Genomic DNA, 17647 nt, shown 5'->3' with positions numbered 1-17647 from the left:
CTATCTATCTATCTATCTATCTATCTAATCTATATCTATATATATATATTGTGTGTGGAAATGGCCAAGACAAAGTTAACAGTAGGATGCTCTAATGACTACAACTCTTTGTTGGCACAGTGCATAATTTTTCTCATTAGAATAGTGGTTCTTGTCCCTGATGGAACCTTAGAATTACCTAGGAAGCCTTTAAAAAAATCTTCATGCCCAGACTACATCCTAGAATCAGAATCGCTGGACTGGGCACTAGTTTTTTTTTTTTTTTTTTTTTTTTTTTTTTTTTTTTTTTTAAGCTTCCTAGGTAATTCCAAAATGAAGCCATGGTTGAGAACTGCTTGGTATGGAATGCAGCTGTGTGGACAAATTACACCAAGCAACCAGCTAGTGATGAAATGCTAACAGTGTGGTAGCCATTGCCCTGATTAGAAACAGCACCTTCCTTCCCACTGAAAATTATTCTTTTTTTTTTTTTTCTAAAATTACCATTGTGAGGGAAGTTGTTCTTTTAAATGTTCTGCATTACTAGACTACAACTATTTCTATGGAAGATAGCAAATGAAATGTTTCCTTTTAAGATACTGAATAAGATGGAAGCCAGTCTTCTCACAGACCCCTTAGAACCGTGGTGGGCAAACTGCGGCTCGTTAGCCACATGAGGCTCTTTGGCCCCTTGAGTGTGGCTCTTCCACAAAATACCACGGCCTGGGCGAGTCTGTTTTGAAGAAGTGGCGTTAGAAGTTTAAGTTTAAAAAATTTGGCTCTCAAAAGAAATTTAAATCATTGTACTGTTGATATTTGGCTCTGTTGACTAATGAGTTTGCCGACCACTACCTTAGAAAATAATTGAAATATTGGGTAAAATGAACACCAAGCACAGAAATTTTATTAGGAAATAAAATTTTTAGGTTATATTTCAACAAAAATGTTTCAATGATATATGCCTTTTAAATTACTGGTTTATTGTTTTCTGGTAAGTAAACAATTCATTTTAGTATTATCTCTTTCCACCTATTGTAGAGTGTTATATTCACTGAAAACGTAGAGCCCAAAGTTCTAAGTTAATACTATTATATAAAATGTGCGCTTAATTGTCATTCTGGAGCTTGGTTCTGGTATCTACCCAAAGCCTATAAATCATTCTCAAACAAGAAAATCAAGTAATTAAGCTCTCTGGCCTGAATCTGATCTATATTTTTTACCTTTAGACTAAAAAACGTGTTCACTTATAGAGCTAGTTAAACTCTCTTTTAATGAACCGGGATCAGAGAAATGATTCGATAATGCTTTCACAAACAGAGGGAGTATGGGAACTGATTCCCTCCCAATAAAACATGCCAAATCCACTGTTGTTTTCAGTGATCTGGACAGAAAGCCAAAGCTGACATACAAGGAAAAGGATGATAAAAGTATTAATAGAAGTTAGTAAAAAAAAAAAAAAAAAAAAAAGAGTGCCTTCACAAATTATATCTGAGCTCTTCTTGAGATGACTCTAAGGCATGTTGCAAATTCAACAGTTTATGGTCAGTTGCCTTTTATCCTTAAAAATCACACAAAATGCCTGGCTGGTGTGGCTCAGTGGTTGAGCGTCAACCCATGAACCAAGAGGCCACCTGATCAATTCCCCATCAGGGCACATGCCTGGGCTGGATCCCCAATAATGGGAGTGCAGAAGGCAGCCAATCGATGTTTCTCTCATTGATGTTTCTATCTCTTTTTCCCTTTCCCTTCCTCTCTAAAATCAATAAAAACATATTTAAAAAATCACACAAAACAAGCGATTATTTAGAATGAAATGGTTGGTTTAATATTCATGGACTTGAGAAAGAACTGAAATTAAAATTCAGTCTTGGATCTGAATTAGCACCATCTGAATACAGAAATAATTCAATATACATGCACAAATTAGTTTTCATAACATACAAAGGTAAAATATATTTGTTTTACTTGATATACTTGTTTTGAAGAACCCTCCTGAGGGTTAAACATATTTTTGTTATTAAGCTGGGCATGACACGGGTTGAACGCCCCTGAGTTCCAGAGCCTTAGCAAAATTAACTTCCAGCGGCTTGCCCGTGCCTTTGGTGAGCCTCAGGGATCGGATGCAACCTCTGAACGGAACGTTGATTGTCAGGCCAAACTGGTTAAGGCCATCTGAAAAGCAAAGCAAATAGGGCTCAGTTTTGAAATGCAGCCACTATACAGAAGAGCATGTTTCAAAGTCAGCTACTGGTTTGAGATTAAATTGGAAGGTTTTTATGCAAAGTTAGTGATTCTTAGCTTTACTAAGAGTTAAACTTGTAGAGAAATATTAACTTTTTATAGTAATGTACTAGAGGACCAGTGCGTAGGGTCCCTCAGTCTGGCCCGCGGGGATCAGGCCGAAACCGGTTCTCTGACATCCCCCAAGGGGTCCTGGATTGCGAGAGGGCAGTTCTCGGGTGACGCACCCCGGAATCAGGTTCCCTCCTCTCTGATTCTGGCTGCGTCACCGGAGAACCACAGATGCCAAGTCACCGCAGCTTGGCAGCTCCTGCGTAGAGCATCTGCCCCCTGGTGGTCAGTGCACGTCATATCTACCAGTTGGATGGTCAAATGGTCCGACGGTCACTTAGGCTTTTATATATAGATTATAAAATTTGGAGGCAAACCTTTAAAGACATCAAACACATCACTGGTTTAGAATGAATACTCTTACAGTTATGACATAATTATTAAATTTATTGAATAAAACAAACCCATGGATCAGGTACTTTACTGAATTCAGGACATGGGCTTTTAGTGGTGACTTATTCCATTCTTACATTATAAAAATAAAATTAGAAAGGTAAAATTGGTTGAAAACTTGTGCAAAATCTTCCTCGCATTAGCGAGAGACTCCCGTCTCTCAGCATGCCTACTAGGTGCTAACCAGGATATCATTTCATAGGCTGTGAATAAAGAAAAATATTATCTTCTTTATACTATCTCAGGGTTTACCCTGATTGAAGCAGAAGTAGGTCTTGTTAAAACCTACTTGTTAAAACAGAAGCCACTTTGGAAAGAGGAGCTCTGAATTGGTCCTCATTAGAATCCTGTAGCATTTCCTCAGTCAACCACTGCTGAATACACATGTTGCTTGTTTTGTTAAGCAGAGGAGCTTAACCATAAATGGGGACAAAAGCTTTTTGCCAGAATGCTGAAAGCCCATTCCAGGAGTCTGTGTCAGTGCCGTACTTGTTAAGAGGCACTTGGCTTATTTCTCATCAAGTTGGGCTCTCCTGTTTATAGGCACTTTAGGTAACTCTCCGCAGTCCACAGGCTATTTTTAATGTGCTGGAGAGGCATTTCGAATGCACACTTATTACTTGGGTTTCCCTGTAATATAAGTATAAACTCTAAAATAACCTAAGGGGGAAATTAGCTACATTTAAACCAATGGATTCCAGAACTTGAGGAAATAAGTTCCATAACCTTTTATGATTCCTCGGGTATATTAATTTTTAAAAATTCAGAAAGAACACCAACTCTGGCCTTGGTTATTGCTAAATGCCTCATATCTTTTATAAGCCAAATTCATTTCCACTATCCTCCATCACCCCACAAATGAAACTTTGGGGGCTATCATGAAAAGTTCAGTCTCATGTGGTTTATATAAGTACTATGCTCATGTTATACACTGGAAATTTGAGGGAAGGTGTTATTTATGGGAGCGGATTCTAAAGCTAGGAAGCAAGTCTACTGAAGCACACATTCTTGGACATATTTACAGAAATATAAATGTTTTAAAAACCATGAACACAATACAGCAAAGGTATTTTTACCGGGGCAGACAATGCTCACCTGGGAAACCTCCAACAAACACAGGGTCATTGGTGTCAGCTGATGTAGAGGCTGGGTTTGGGCTCTGGGCTTCCACCTGGTTCCCATCTACTGTCAGCTCAATGCGATGCTTGATCTTGTTGGCCCTGACTTTATGCCACTGTCCGTCACACAGATGCCCTGGGACCCCGGCATCATAGACAGCAGTGAATCGGCCGGCGCCATTGTCTACGTGAAACAGAATCTAGAAAGGAGGACATTGAACAGTCATGGACAGTTTCATGTGATGCTTCACATGATAAAAATTGTCAGGTCTCTAGGAAAGACCTCAGCTGGAGTAGTTTGAAATGAACATAATGGGGACATTAAAATTAAGAAAACAAGAATGACTGAAACTGCCCAGTGGTTGTGGCGTCGTGGTTGAGCGTCCACCTATGCAGCAAGAGGTCACCGGTTCAATTCCCGGTCAGGGCACAAGCCTGGGTTGTGGGCTTGATCCCCGGTGAGGGGCGTGCAGGAGTCGCCCATCGATGTTTCTCTCTCATCTGTTTCTCTCTCTCTCTCTCTCTCTCTCTCTCTCTCTCTCTCCCTTTCTCTTCCTCTCTCTCTCTCTCATCAACAAATCAACGAATGACAAGTGCTCAAGAGGATGTGGAGAAAAAGGAACCCTTGTGCACTGCTGGTGGGAATGCAGACTGGTGCAGCCACTGTGGAAGACAGTATGGAGTTTCCTAAAAAAGTTAAAAATGGAACTCCCATTTAACCCAGTAATCCCACTTCTAGGAATATATCCCAAGAAAACAGAAACACCAATCAGAAAGGACATATGCACCCCTATGTTCATAGCAGCACAATTTACCATAGCTAAGATTTGGTAACAGTCTAAGCGTCCATCAGCAGATGAATGGATTAGAAAACTGTGGTACATCTACACAATGGAATACTATGCTGCCATAAAAAAGAAGAAATTCTTATCATTTGCAACAGCATGGATGGACCTGGAAAGCATTATGCTAAGTGAAATAAGCCAGTCAGAGAAAGATAAATACCACATGATCTCACTCATTTATGGATAATAAAGAACATTATAACCTGATGAACAAAAATAGATACAGAGGCAGAGCAGCATCGAACAGATTGTCAAACTACAGCAGGAAGCCTGGGGAGGATTGGGGTGGGGGAGGTAAGAGATCAACCAAAGGGCTTGTATGCATGCATATAAGCACAACCAATGGACTCAAGATACTGGCGGGTAGGGGAGACCGGGGGAAGGTCAATGGGGGAAAAAAGGAGACATATGTACTACTCTTTGTCTTTAAGCAATAAAATAAAATAAATAAATAAATAAATAAATAAATAAATAAGTTTTAAAATGACTAAAACTGAAACACAAATTAAAGACCAGGAGGCGCAAATTATGTTCTTTGCTTTGGGACATTGTTGGGAGCAGTAGGCAAGATGTGTGAGGCTAGTGATACATCTGCTTTTAGAAAATGTGAAATATAACTCGAGACTAGCTGACAAATAAAAGGACCTAGTATAAACAGGGAAAATTCTACCATAGATCTTTTTAAAATGTGATAGTTCTTAGTGAACCTTACACCATTTTCTTAAAAGATGTTTAGAGTGATTCATTAATTTGGCTTACAAATTCATTTTAAAAGGTTATTGGTTCTTTTTCAATTTAAGCTTTTGATGTTTTATTCATATGTGTGTTTTTCCGTTATGGATTCCATTTCATATATAGGATGGAGAGCTACATAAATTGCTTTTTTGGGGGCAGGCTTCATGTCACAGGTGCCAAAGACTTTGGACCAGAAGGCCAGTTAAATTCTTAACAATGAAGCACTTAGATTGGTAGTTCTTGCCTAAATGAGAAAAAGCTGTTTTCAGTAACACGGAACGGGTCCCTGAAATTCGAGATGACAGAATTCTTTTGAAGCTGATGAAGAAAAGAAACATACTGAAACATTAAAAACAGCCCATCTGGCAACACTTTTGACAAGGTAAAAGAAACAGGAATTTTAAAAAGAAGATTAAAAGTACAAGAAAATACATGAAAAGTTTGTAAACTATGCAGTGGTGTAAATATTAGTTAATATTTAACTGTATTGGGTGGAGTTTGCAATAACGGGAGCATGGTGAGGAATCCAGGGGCATGGTAGTGGAACTCGATACCCTGACAAGTTGATAGTAACTGTAATTATAAGCAGGTGATGAAATGGAGTTTATTCCAAGATGTAGGGAAAGCATGTTTTGAAAACCTGGCAAAACTATTAAGTGTTGCTTATTTGTTCCCCCTTTAGCCTCTATGCTCCTGGATATTTTTGCTTTATTTCCTTTGACGATGGTTTGAAGGCCCAGAGGAGGCAAGGAGGAAGCAAAGGACTGCATATTTTGGGTCATTATGCAGTGTTTCTTCTTGGGAAGAAACTCTTCATGAGTGGAAATACGAACAGAGTTGAAGTATGATTCCTATTGAATAGCCAGAAAGAAAACGTGTGAAATTTCTTGCTTTGCCTTCCTCTTTTTACCTGCCCCCTATCGTACAAAGTGTATATATACAGGTGTCCCTGTTATCGTTGTAATTAGCTAGTTAATAAGAATAAAGGAAAGAAAGGAAAGTCACCTGGGAAGCTTGTAAGCATGGTCACCTGGGAGCTTCACCAGGAAACTATAACTTTACACCGCGCTCTTCCTCCAAGGGGGACAACCCCATCAGCAGTGTGGAAATCTTGGAAAGTTAATTTATTAGTTTGAAGAAGCTCCTGGTTAAAATTCCCAAAGAGTTACCTCGCTGTCTTTTTTTGTTTGTTAATCCTCACCTGAGGATATGTTTCCATCGATTTTTGGGGGGAGTGGAGGAGAGAGAAAGACAGAGAGAAACATCGATGTGAGAGAAACACATCGATTGGTTGCCTCCTGCATGAGCCCCAACCAGAGCCCATGTGAGGGAGGAACCTGCAACCAAGATATGTGCCCTTGACCAGAATTGAACCCTGGACCCTTTCGTTCGCAGGCCGATGCTCTACCCACTGAGCAACCGGCTAGGGTTCCCTCACTGTCTTGTTCTCTCTTGTTCCACGGCCCGCACTCGTCCTTGTGTTTGTGCGTTCTTTCTCCACAACCACATGACCTCATACACAGATGCTGCATTGGACTGTGTTGTAATGTGGAGCAGAAACTATGGGCAGTGGCCTTTATTCTGACCCTGCTGAAGACACGGTTAGTTTTTCCATGTTAGGACAGAGGGAAATGGGACCATTGGAAACCCAGGGGTTTATTTTCCACCCAAATAAATATTACTCATCCTCCTGTTTGAATCTCAGGAAATTCTTTTCCTCCCGACATTGCAAGAACTCCGCTCCCACTGGTAACAGTCCCACTGCAGGGGCTGTTGATAGGCAGCCAAGGAGTAAAGAGGTGTTTATATTGGGTCATCCACTGTAAGCAAATTGACAAACTATATCATATAATATAAATTTATTATAACTTTTCTCTGTTTTGAAATGGTATATAGATGCTTTTAAATAGAAATTGAGACACCAATATGTCAGCTAGCCACCTATTACTATAAGAGGCAAAGACTGATTTTTAGACAATCCAAGACCCCTACTTTCTCCCCCACTAAAATCAAGAGTTTCATAAACTGTGTTCACAAAGAGGAGAAGAACAGTAAGAGCTTGAGATCTAAAACTATTCAGTCCATTATTAGTCAACACAACTGGCTTACCGTAGGATTAGCACATTTAAATTTTACATTGATCTACAGCATAAGTGTGTTAAAAACACACATGATTGAGATAACCCCTAAAGAATGAAAAGATACAATCTAGCTTTCTCTCATTAAATAACAAAGCTTCATGAAGAAATCAGAAATATGTAGACAGCTGCCGCTTACCTTTTCATCAATCATTTCAATACCCATTCCATCCATTTTCTGGCTGCTGATTCCCAGGAGAACCCCAGTAGTTCTAGTTGTGCGAAATTCAAATTCCACAAGAAGGTCCAATCCCACTTTGAATCCACCAACTGTAAAATAAAAATTTAAAAAACTGTAGATTAGAGTTTAGGGATTAATTCAAACCTGTATAATGGAACCATTTTACTAGATTTCAATTCAGATGTTAGCCAATTAAATAACTAAGTTCCAAACTTTCATATAGCCTGTACTTCCACTATTATATTATACTAGAGGCCCGGTGCACGGATTCATGCACATTGAAAAAAAATTAATTAGAAGGTGGCCGGTAGGGTGGGACTGGGCCAGAAGGGCCAGACACACCCTGGAGCCAACTTCCTGTGGTCCCTCCCTGGCCAGCCGCACCTGGGGTGGCATTGGGGCTCAAAGGGCATCTGCGAAGTGGTGGGTTCCCTCTGGCAGGTGGGGTCCCTTGGCCTGGCCTGTGGGGATCAGGCCAAAACCGGCAGTCCGACATCTCCTGAGGAGTCCTAGAGTGCAAGAGGGCACTCTGCAAAGTTGTCACTCCGCAGCTCCTGTGTTGAGAGTCTGCCCACTGGTGGTCAGTGCACATCATAGCTACTGGTTGGAGCGTCTGCCCCCTGGTGGTCATTGCACGTCATAGCTACCATTTGGGCTTTCAAATGGTCGGATAGGCCTGCCCCCCGCGCCTCTCAACGGCTTGTTAGGCCACCCCGAGTCCCGGCCCCCAGCCTCCCGCCGGCCCAATCGTGGGTGTAGCGGAGTGATAGTTATTTGCATATTACCCTTTTATTAGGTAGGATAACACACTTTATAGTTATTGCTTATTTTCTTGGCTCTCTTCCCTCCTAGAATGAAAGTTCTGTGAGAGTAATGACTTTGTATATATTACTCACCATTTTATCCCTGTGCCTACCAAAGTATCTGGCACCTAGTAGAGTTTAATACATATTTGTTAGATGAATGAATGAAGAGCACACACTGAGACTGACTCAAAGAATCTCACATCCAGGTATGATTATGTTAGAAGTCTTGCTGTAGGGTTAAGTCAAGCATTTCAGTGAGTATTCAGAAAAATTTTACTAGGCACTCCAAATGGTGCTACAATGATCTGAAAGGGCTCTAAAAGTCCCAAACATTTTAGTAATAAGGAAAAGAATTGCAAGTACAATTTTGAAGGAGAATATTCTGGGACATAAATAGACTTTTCTATTTCATCCAGGTAATTTCTCTTTAATTTTCTCTATTTGATTCATTGGTTTATTTAATCTTTTAGCAAATATTTAAAATATGCCTCTTAGAAACAAAGTGATTCATTAGACCAGACTAGACCCTACCAACTGCATGGAGTATCAGGGAAGAACTTATGGAAAGTTTATTCATGTCTTGTATGTTATTTGGTAAGAAAAAAATGCTGTATGCAAACACAACTGTCTTCAATGAAGAGTGGCAGCTATTATTTTATTTTATTTTTTTAACATTGAAGGACTCTGGAGAGTCCCTGTATCATTTATTTTATTTTATAAAAATATTTTTTTATTGATTTCAGAGGGGAAGGGAGAGGGAGAGGGAGATAGAAACATCAGTGTTGAGAGAGAATCATTGATCGGCATGCCCCACACTGGGGATTGAGCCAGCCATGCCAGCGGGCTATGTAAAAGTCTGTTATTCTACTGAGAACCTTGATGGGTTTGGATGGGTAAAGGTGGGTTTAGAGTGGGTTTTAAGAGTAAAGGATAGGAAAAGCTGAGTTGTTTTGCAAGATGAAACAGGAAGCCTTTGTTCCTGTTCCTGGGAGGGAGCAGTAGGTAGAAGAGAGAAACAATTCGAGGCAGTTCAGCTTGAGAAGGCTAACCCCTATTTTGTAAAACTACTGTTTGAAATTCTCTGCTATTTAGATAGTCCCTTATTCTGTAAAGTCAACTCTGCAATTTTTAGACAGCCCCTTATTCTGAAAAAAAAAAAAAAATACTGTTGTTTTCTAGCCTGTTTGAATAATGAGGAAGTTAAACTTAGATGTCTGACCTTGTAGGCCAGAGTAGATACTCCCGTGCTCTCATGCCATGCCACATGTATGTTTTTAATTGAATAGAACTGTTGTTTTCAAGGCCACAAGCTTCCAGCGAGATAACCACTAAGCACACAGGGCTGGCTCTTTAATAAAAAGAAAACTTCTGCTTGTTGCGCTGGCCAGAATTTGAAAGACATTTTTCTCTGGGACTGCATGTAATGATAATAAAGTGTAACTCCATTTCTCTAAGCTTTGCTTGGTTTTTCTTCAGTCTTCTGTAACAAGCTGAGGACAGAGAGAGCGAGGAGGCCTTTAACGCCCCAGTGACTGGGTGGCGGGAAAGCTTTTAGGGACAAAGATGTCAAAGGTTTAAATTGAAACTGTATGTTTTCTGGTGACATAACCTCTTCTGACCACCCAGGTCTGATATAGATTGTGTGGGGAGGGGACAGCAAGTCTTGTTGGAAACTGGGGGAGGGGCTAATTGTCTGGTCTAAAGTTTCCAAATAGCCTTTTACTTTACTTTTTCTATTAGTTCTTATCAGAATCAGTTACATTAATCTGTAAGAGGCATTTTTATTGCTTCTGCAGGCTTTTATTCCTGGTTTAAATATAGGATATTAGTTTAGGATCCCAGGGATGTTCATGCTTCCACACAAGCAAGACATGAATATTTGTACCTAATTAATATTCAACAGGAAGCAAATGAAAGCACCTCACCTGCTTTGGCAAAACCTGTTCCATCAAAATATGTGCCTTTCTGAACATTTGCAAAACATGTCCCAACATGGAAGCTGGAGGTTGGCTGCTCCAGATCCACAGGGGCCTCCGCCATGTGAAGGTTCCTGATGCAGCCATCGATGCTGTAGGTCACCTGGGAGTCAGGTCAGAAGAAACAAAATCAGGCTTTGCCTCTACATGGAATGCAATCGCATGTCATCCTCAGCCATTTGTCTTAAAGCACCCCCAAATTGCCTGAATCTGCACTCTCACCCCAGGCTTCACAGCATGAGCCTGGAATATGATCATTCTGATATTCTAAATACTGCATAGAGCGATGGGCTCATATGGGTTTCCTAACTTTTAATTAGCCTATATTTTTTACTAATAATTTTTCAACCTTACGATATACACATTTTGCCATAGCATGTGTTCAAATTCTGTTTGAAAAGGTAATTGGGTTTGGTTCAGTGTTTCTTCCTTATGAAAACCTAATAAAAGCCATGAACCCTTTCCTAAGAAGATGCACGTACACATAAAACTTGAAAGTCTGCATGAAACATCCGAAGTTTAGGGAATTATAGAAATCAATCAATCCTTCTCGGCTCCATTATATTTCATCTGGTTTCAGGGATGCAATGTAATCGCCCTTGCCATGCTCACTTCAGATGCTCTCATCTGATAGGCTTGGGTAGCATATCCAACCTCTATGAGAGGAAGGCAATGCTGACCAACCATAATAGGAGCCATGATGAACCATGGTCTTGGATGAAGGTCAGCTCTACGTTATCATGTGTTCCGATCTGAGCATAGAATGTATCCCATTTGTAGGTAGTGTGTTCTCTAAACACACAGATCTCCTGTGCTTCTTAGATGAATGCTTTCCGAAGCAAAGCAGGACACACATTCTAACAAAAACATTATGTTGTAAATATTGATTAACAAAATTGTTCAGACTTTAAATTCTGAATCCTGTATTGGAGAACTGTAATCTAAATACTGCATCTCTCAATGTTTGCTAAATCTTTAGTTTTGAAACAAACTCTCAACACTATCTCTATCATCCTCCTTGTTGTCCCATGCTTTCCATGTGCTTGAGACTCCTCCAACCACGTTAAATATATTACCTCACTCAACCTTTACAGCAACCTCGTTCGTTTGGTGTTATTAGTATTCAATTTTACAAAAGAGGAAACGGTGTCGGTGAGAGATTAGGTAAATTGCTTAAGATCACACAGCCAATCAGCAGTTAATTAGGCATTCAAACCAGGGGAGTCTGACTGCAGGACCCACACTCTGTCCTGTGATATTGCCTCTCCTAGTCCAATCTGTCTGGAAGACCTTCCATCACATCTCAGAAAAGATGATTTCCTGTCTAATTCTAAGTGGTCATTGGCCAATGGGACCTAATAATCAAAAATACATCTATGACTCAGCCAGATTATTTAGGCCACAAAGAAACAAATTAGACACTTACGGGGCCGATTCTCCGGGTAGTGTAGTTGATGGGTAGCCCACCAACATACAACATTCCCACCACATCCAAGATGTCAGCCTTCTTGGGACTGATGGTTCTGTTGGAGGCATCGTCTACATAAAGAATTCCTTCTTGCTTAATTCGAGTAATCTTAATCTACAACAAGAAGAGGAGCCATCAATGCCAATCATGGATACATTTCAAATATGCAGAGGGTAAGACATGAGCACATGAAGGGTATTCCTCAGGAAAAGCAAAATAACTGAGTGCCTAGATGTGCTAAGCCCATCATTTAAGTGAAATTAAAGCTATTTTATAGAACATCTCAAATTCTGTGTGTGTGTGTTTTTTCCATTACTGCCATCTGGGAAAGAGCACAAAATCTTCCTGGGTGAGCTTTAGATTGAAGACTCTTCCAGAGGCTGCCAAGTAAGCATGTTGCGAGGAGCCGGGCAGATTGAGAGCCCTGTCACGATTCCGTGAGCTGCAAAATCCATGTCTGTTTTTAAAAGTGCATTCGTTTGATTGAGCAGAGCCTGGTCTCCCCAGCACAATTTCAGATACGCTGCATCCTCTGCCTAACAGGCCCTCCTCCCGCGGAACTGATGGGAGGGCAGAGCTTCCAGGCTGCACCGCTGTTCCTGTAGCAGCTGATGAGCGCCAAGTCAGGAGGAAGATGGAAAGTCGGCTGATGCCGAATTGTAGCAGTGGAGTGAATTATCTTCTGGGATAGAGTGAGAAAGGGGTGTGAAGACCGGCTCCAGCATAAAATCCTTTAGTCTGAATTAAGAAAAATGTGCATGGAATCCTGTGAAAAGCTGGGGGTGGGGGTGGGGGTGTTGGGGAGCAGGAGAGGGCTAGAAGGGGTCAATGGGGGGAAAGGGGGGTCAATGGGGGGACATATGTAATACTTCCAACAATAAAGATTTAAAAAAAGTGAATCTACATCAGGATGAGAAGAATTTAGGACTTCATTTTACACTTATTATGGTTTGGGAAGTAATTAAAAAAACCTTCAAAAATAAAATCCCTTCTTAATGTGGCTATTTATTGTATTTAAACTTTCTTTCTTAATCCCAGGCTAATTGTGGTCCAACAATGTCTTCTTCTCAAGTGTTGTATTTTATTATTCTATTAGCCAAAGATGAGAATATACCTCAAGCAAACTGCCTTTATAAACATCAATATTTGCAAGTCATAAGCTTCCAAGCAAATATAAAGATTCCACGTTTTTATTTCCAAGATAACAAATTGGCTGACATTGCACTTTTATTCTATATTTTTAGGTTCTTTGCCTTTTTTAAAAAATATTTTTATTGATTTCAGAGAGGAAGGGAGAAAGAGAGGGTGATAGAAATATCAATGATGATAGAATCATTGATTGACTATCCCCTGCATGCCCCACACTTGGAATAGAGCCTGCAACCTGGGCATGTGCCCTGACTGGGAATCGAACCGTGACCACCTGGTTCACAGGTTGATGCTCAACCACTGAGCCATACTGGCGGGAAGGTTTTCTGGCTTTTAATATGATATGCTAATCACACAAAATGTTAAATGAGCATTTAACAAGTCCAAGTATGTCAACATATAAAATACACCATCTAATAACATTATACCCTAAAAATTAAACATTTTATTGCTCTACCTAGGGAAGCTTTACTTAATAGGCTATCACAGGTGCAGAAACAAACTCGGAGTTTTCATTTTAATCAGGCAGTATATTATCTACTTGTAGTCATGCCAAAGAGGTAAGCTGGCAAATGAGCCTTCTGTGCCCATAATAGTACCAGTTTCTGGGTGTAAGGCCAACGTTTTAAAAGTTGTTCCAAATGACTGTCGATGGAAATGATACCCTGGAGCCCTTTAAACATGATACAACGGATTCCCAGACTCTGGGATTTTACAGACCAGTATGGGGTGGAATAGGAGGGTAAGTCTTAAGGCTCATTTTAGTATTGCCAGCTTTTAAGTTTGCCAAATATAATTTCATAAAGGAGAGGCCAGTTTGCTACCTTAAGAGTAGAAAAATATAATCTCAGAATAAATATTATTCCTTTAATTGAATTCGTAGTGCTTTATGATTAACATGCCTTATTCCCCAGGTTTCCTACTTCCAGCAGCGAGAATGTCTTCAACTTCCTGGCCCGTGTCTGTGGGCCGATGTTTGGGAGGCACAGCTGTATAGCAATGATGGGATCTCATAGCACTGTGATGAGGCATGTAAGTGGTCAAATACAAACCTACCCAGGTCGGATCACATTTCCAAGGTTGGCAGTCAAATACAGCACTTGCTTTATTTTTAGCCTTGGCTGAATTCCAGGAGCACCAAGTCAATGTCTGCCCTGGCAAAACAGTACTGGCACCAGGGGAATGCCAAAGGCTGCCAGCGAGTACCCGCCTTGCAGGGCACTGCCAACATCCTGGGACTGTTACCTTATGCCACTGGCCATCGTTGATTTTGGTGGGGATCATGGTGTTGGTGTCGCCACTTCCTAAGTCATAACTAAAGTAGGGAAATCCGTTTCTCAGCTGGACTGTAGCAAAATCGGCATGATTGATCCGAGCCATGTAGAAAAGCAAGCCTGACTCAGCCTCCGTGCGTACTTCAAATTCAATGGTGAGGCTGTGAAATAAAGGCATGCAAAGTCAAACAGGAGAATGAGAGCCTTCTGATTCTAAGACAGAGTGGCATCTGAACATGAGTAAGTTTTCAGACAGGACAGTTAAACCTTTCCCAAGCTGAGGACTTTCCAGATCTGCTGATTTCCTAAACCGGCTCCTCAGGCACCAACAAATAGAATTCTATTCTCTACTGTACTCAGTGAATTTAAAACAAGCTCACCTCATTTATTAATAAATGCAGTTGATTAAACCTGAATAAATGCCAATACTCAGTGCTTCCATTTATTGCTTCTTGCCTCATACCGCAGAGTAATACATACCGGTTTTTAACTTTGGTGTCATCAAATGCAATTGCAATGTGACTGTTTTTTGAGAGCCCAAACTGCTTGCTTCCCATCAAAAGAGCTGGTTCTGATTCTGCAACACAAGGACCCTGTAAAATACCAAGAGAGAAAGTGAGGAGATTATGGGCTCTGTTCTTAAAAAAAGTAATACTGCTAATCGTTTCTTATATTTTAGTTTAATGTTGTCACATAATCTTTTTAAGTTCCTTAAGAATAAAAACAGCCTCTCATTCCTCTCTGTATTCTGCCTCATAGCAGGTACTTATTATTAAACGTTCGCCGAATAGGAATCTATTTTCTTATATTGCACCCTTGAATTGCCAAATAAAAATTCAATGATTAATTCATGTTTTCATTACCCTCTAAAGAAAAATACTGTTTATATTTCTGAGAAAACTGGCATTTCCTTTTCAATTATGAAGAGTTTTATTCTTAGAAGATCGAAAATGAAAAGCTGGCCACAAACATGTGTTCCGTTTGCCCTCCCCATATCTATCGCTTCACTACATTAAATTTTCTTGAAAATTATCTGTCTACTAGAAGGTTTCCATGAATTTAGACTTTCAAGATGGTGTCAGCCCATTCAGGCCCTTAAGCAGTTGCTAGGCAACCCAGCACTTTTTAAAAAATGTAACCCACCAAACACCATTTCATCTGCCACTGTTCAAAGATCAACTTCCTGGGGTGCTGATGAGGGAGAGCTGGGTGCAGGGCCAGCTTCAGAGGGCTGACACCCACACGTCACTGGGTTCCATGCTCTGCCGTCACTAAGTTGAAATTCTTAATCATTTTTGAACAAGGGGCCCTCCTCTTCATTTTGCTCTGGTCCCTGCAAATTATAGAGCCAGTCTTGGCAGGGTGGACCATATTTGGCTGCTGTAACCCTCAGCTCAATAGCTAATCAAGGCTCCTCAAATTACCAAGCCACCATTCCTTTCTCTTCTGTATTTTCACAAAAGAGCTCGTTGCACAGGCTGCTTAGGAAGTCTTTTAGAACATGCAGTCCAGGAGAAAATAAATAACCTGCACTCTCTCAACAACGCATCTGTTTTTAAGATCTGCACTTAATAGCTCTGGATGGCCCACTGCCCCCGTGAGCGCTGACTCAGCATAGGCTCTCCAAAGGCCCCAGGCAGGCTTCAGAGGCCGTGTTCTTTCCAAACAGTGCACCTCAGAGATGACTCATCCGCACACAGGACATTTTTACTCGATGAGGAAAAGCCTGGCTCTCTGTGCTCTTGGGCTCAGTCAAATGGAGCACTCTGCCACAGCAGGGAAAAGGCGTTAAGTGTTCTGAAAAGCTATAAAATTGGTCCTCGTGGAAGTAGTATTTCCCTTCTTGCTTTCCAGGAGATGCTCAGTGACAAAGGGCAGACTGTTGCTGACATTTACACAGATATGCAAAAACCCAGTGGGAAGACCAGCAAAGCGCTATTTATTCACGCAGGGGAATGGCCTCTCTCAGAATCAACGTGTGGCACCTTTCTTATTACACTGACTGCAAAAACGAGCCCCAATGAATAGCCAGGCTTTTTGTAGCTTAATGTCTCAGCCTTCAATGACGCTATTAGTAGAACTGGAATCATTTTTCATCCTCTCATGGTATTTTCTGTACAGAGGACCATCGCTGCAGTCCTCCTGAGAAATCTCTGAGCATCCTATCTGCTGGGGGCCCATCAGGGGCAGAATGTGACTAAAACATCTCTAAACCCTCAGCTCTGAAAACTGAGGGATGAAAACGGTCAATGGATTCTGAGGAATTAAGAACCAACAATGTGCAGCCTAAAAGAAAACCATCGGCACATTATTTCCATGTTCTTGTAACCACTGCGGTCATTCACCTAGTTACTGCAAATAAGTGAAATAACTTTCTAATATAATTTTTAAAATTATCAAAGTGGTGATTGTAAAGATTAGGTATTTTATTGGTCACAGCTGTTCACCACGAAGACCCTTTGTCGTTATATGTTTAGGGCCTTGTGGCCAGGGCACCATGATAACCTGGCTTGCTGGTATACCAGACAGGCATGTCCAACACTGGTCCTGAGCTGAGCAGAAAGCGGTTCTCCGTCAATACTATCGTATTTTCTAGATTAAAAAAAAGAACGTGCCGACACTATTTTAGGAAAACCTTTGACCAGAGAAGGATGGTGGTTTGGTAAGCATTACATGACATGCCGCTTGACACTTAGGAAGAAGAGTGCTTCTTGGAGGGGTCCTGCTTCACTGTTGCAGCAGGCGGACCTTGAGCAGCAATGGAAGCAGAGGCTAATAACAGCGTTCTCAGATTGGCCAGTGTTGTAGCAGAGAGTGGGACCGAACAGATCACTCTACCAGAGAACCTCAGAGTCTAAAGCCGTTATGTTCATTGTTGTTAAGGACATCCATATGGATGTTTACTATCATCAGTTTGCAATGGGATGGGTAGTATGGATATTGCTCTAATCAAACTTCTATTATCTTCCTTAATAAAATTGGACTGAGCAGGGCCCATCTAAGAGGGTTTATATGGACCTACTTTAAGGCTTAAACGGAAGACAGTCCTCCAACCTCTAATCTGGTAATGTTTTCGTGCAAGTCGATGGGCCTGGATGGCATCTGCTCTGCGTCACTTTCCCTGGGGTGAATCTGAAACCAGGGACAGCAAGCTTCTAGCAGTTGGTCTGCCTGCTGCATCCTCCTCCTCCCTCAGACCCCTCAGAGGGCAGAACTGCTCACCCTGACTTCAA

The 17647-nt window shown here is 41.0% G+C and overlaps 1 protein-coding gene across 1 annotated transcript in view; it reads right to left on the bottom strand.

Moving 5' to 3' along the window:
- Positions 1-1784: 1784 nt before the first annotated feature.
- LAMA2 (laminin subunit alpha 2) overlaps positions 1785-17647 on the bottom strand; it is a 485095-nt gene continuing 469232 nt past the window's right edge. The window contains exons 57-63 of the mRNA XM_079780407.1: positions 14895-15007; positions 14386-14575; positions 11950-12105; positions 10473-10626; positions 7700-7830; positions 3820-4042; positions 1785-2151 (exon numbers count right to left, since the gene is read on the bottom strand). Of these exons, the coding sequence (XP_079636533.1) occupies positions 1997-2151; positions 3820-4042; positions 7700-7830; positions 10473-10626; positions 11950-12105; positions 14386-14575; positions 14895-15007 (1122 nt within the window). The 3' untranslated portion in view covers positions 1785-1996. The remainder of the gene's footprint in view (positions 2152-3819; positions 4043-7699; positions 7831-10472; positions 10627-11949; positions 12106-14385; positions 14576-14894; positions 15008-17647) is intronic.

Source organism: Cnephaeus nilssonii (genome assembly GCF_951640355.1).
Source record: "Cnephaeus nilssonii genome assembly, chromosome: 9".
Lineage (NCBI taxonomy): Eukaryota > Metazoa > Chordata > Mammalia > Chiroptera > Vespertilionidae > Cnephaeus > Cnephaeus nilssonii.
This window is presented reverse-complemented; position numbering and strand designations above follow the sequence as displayed.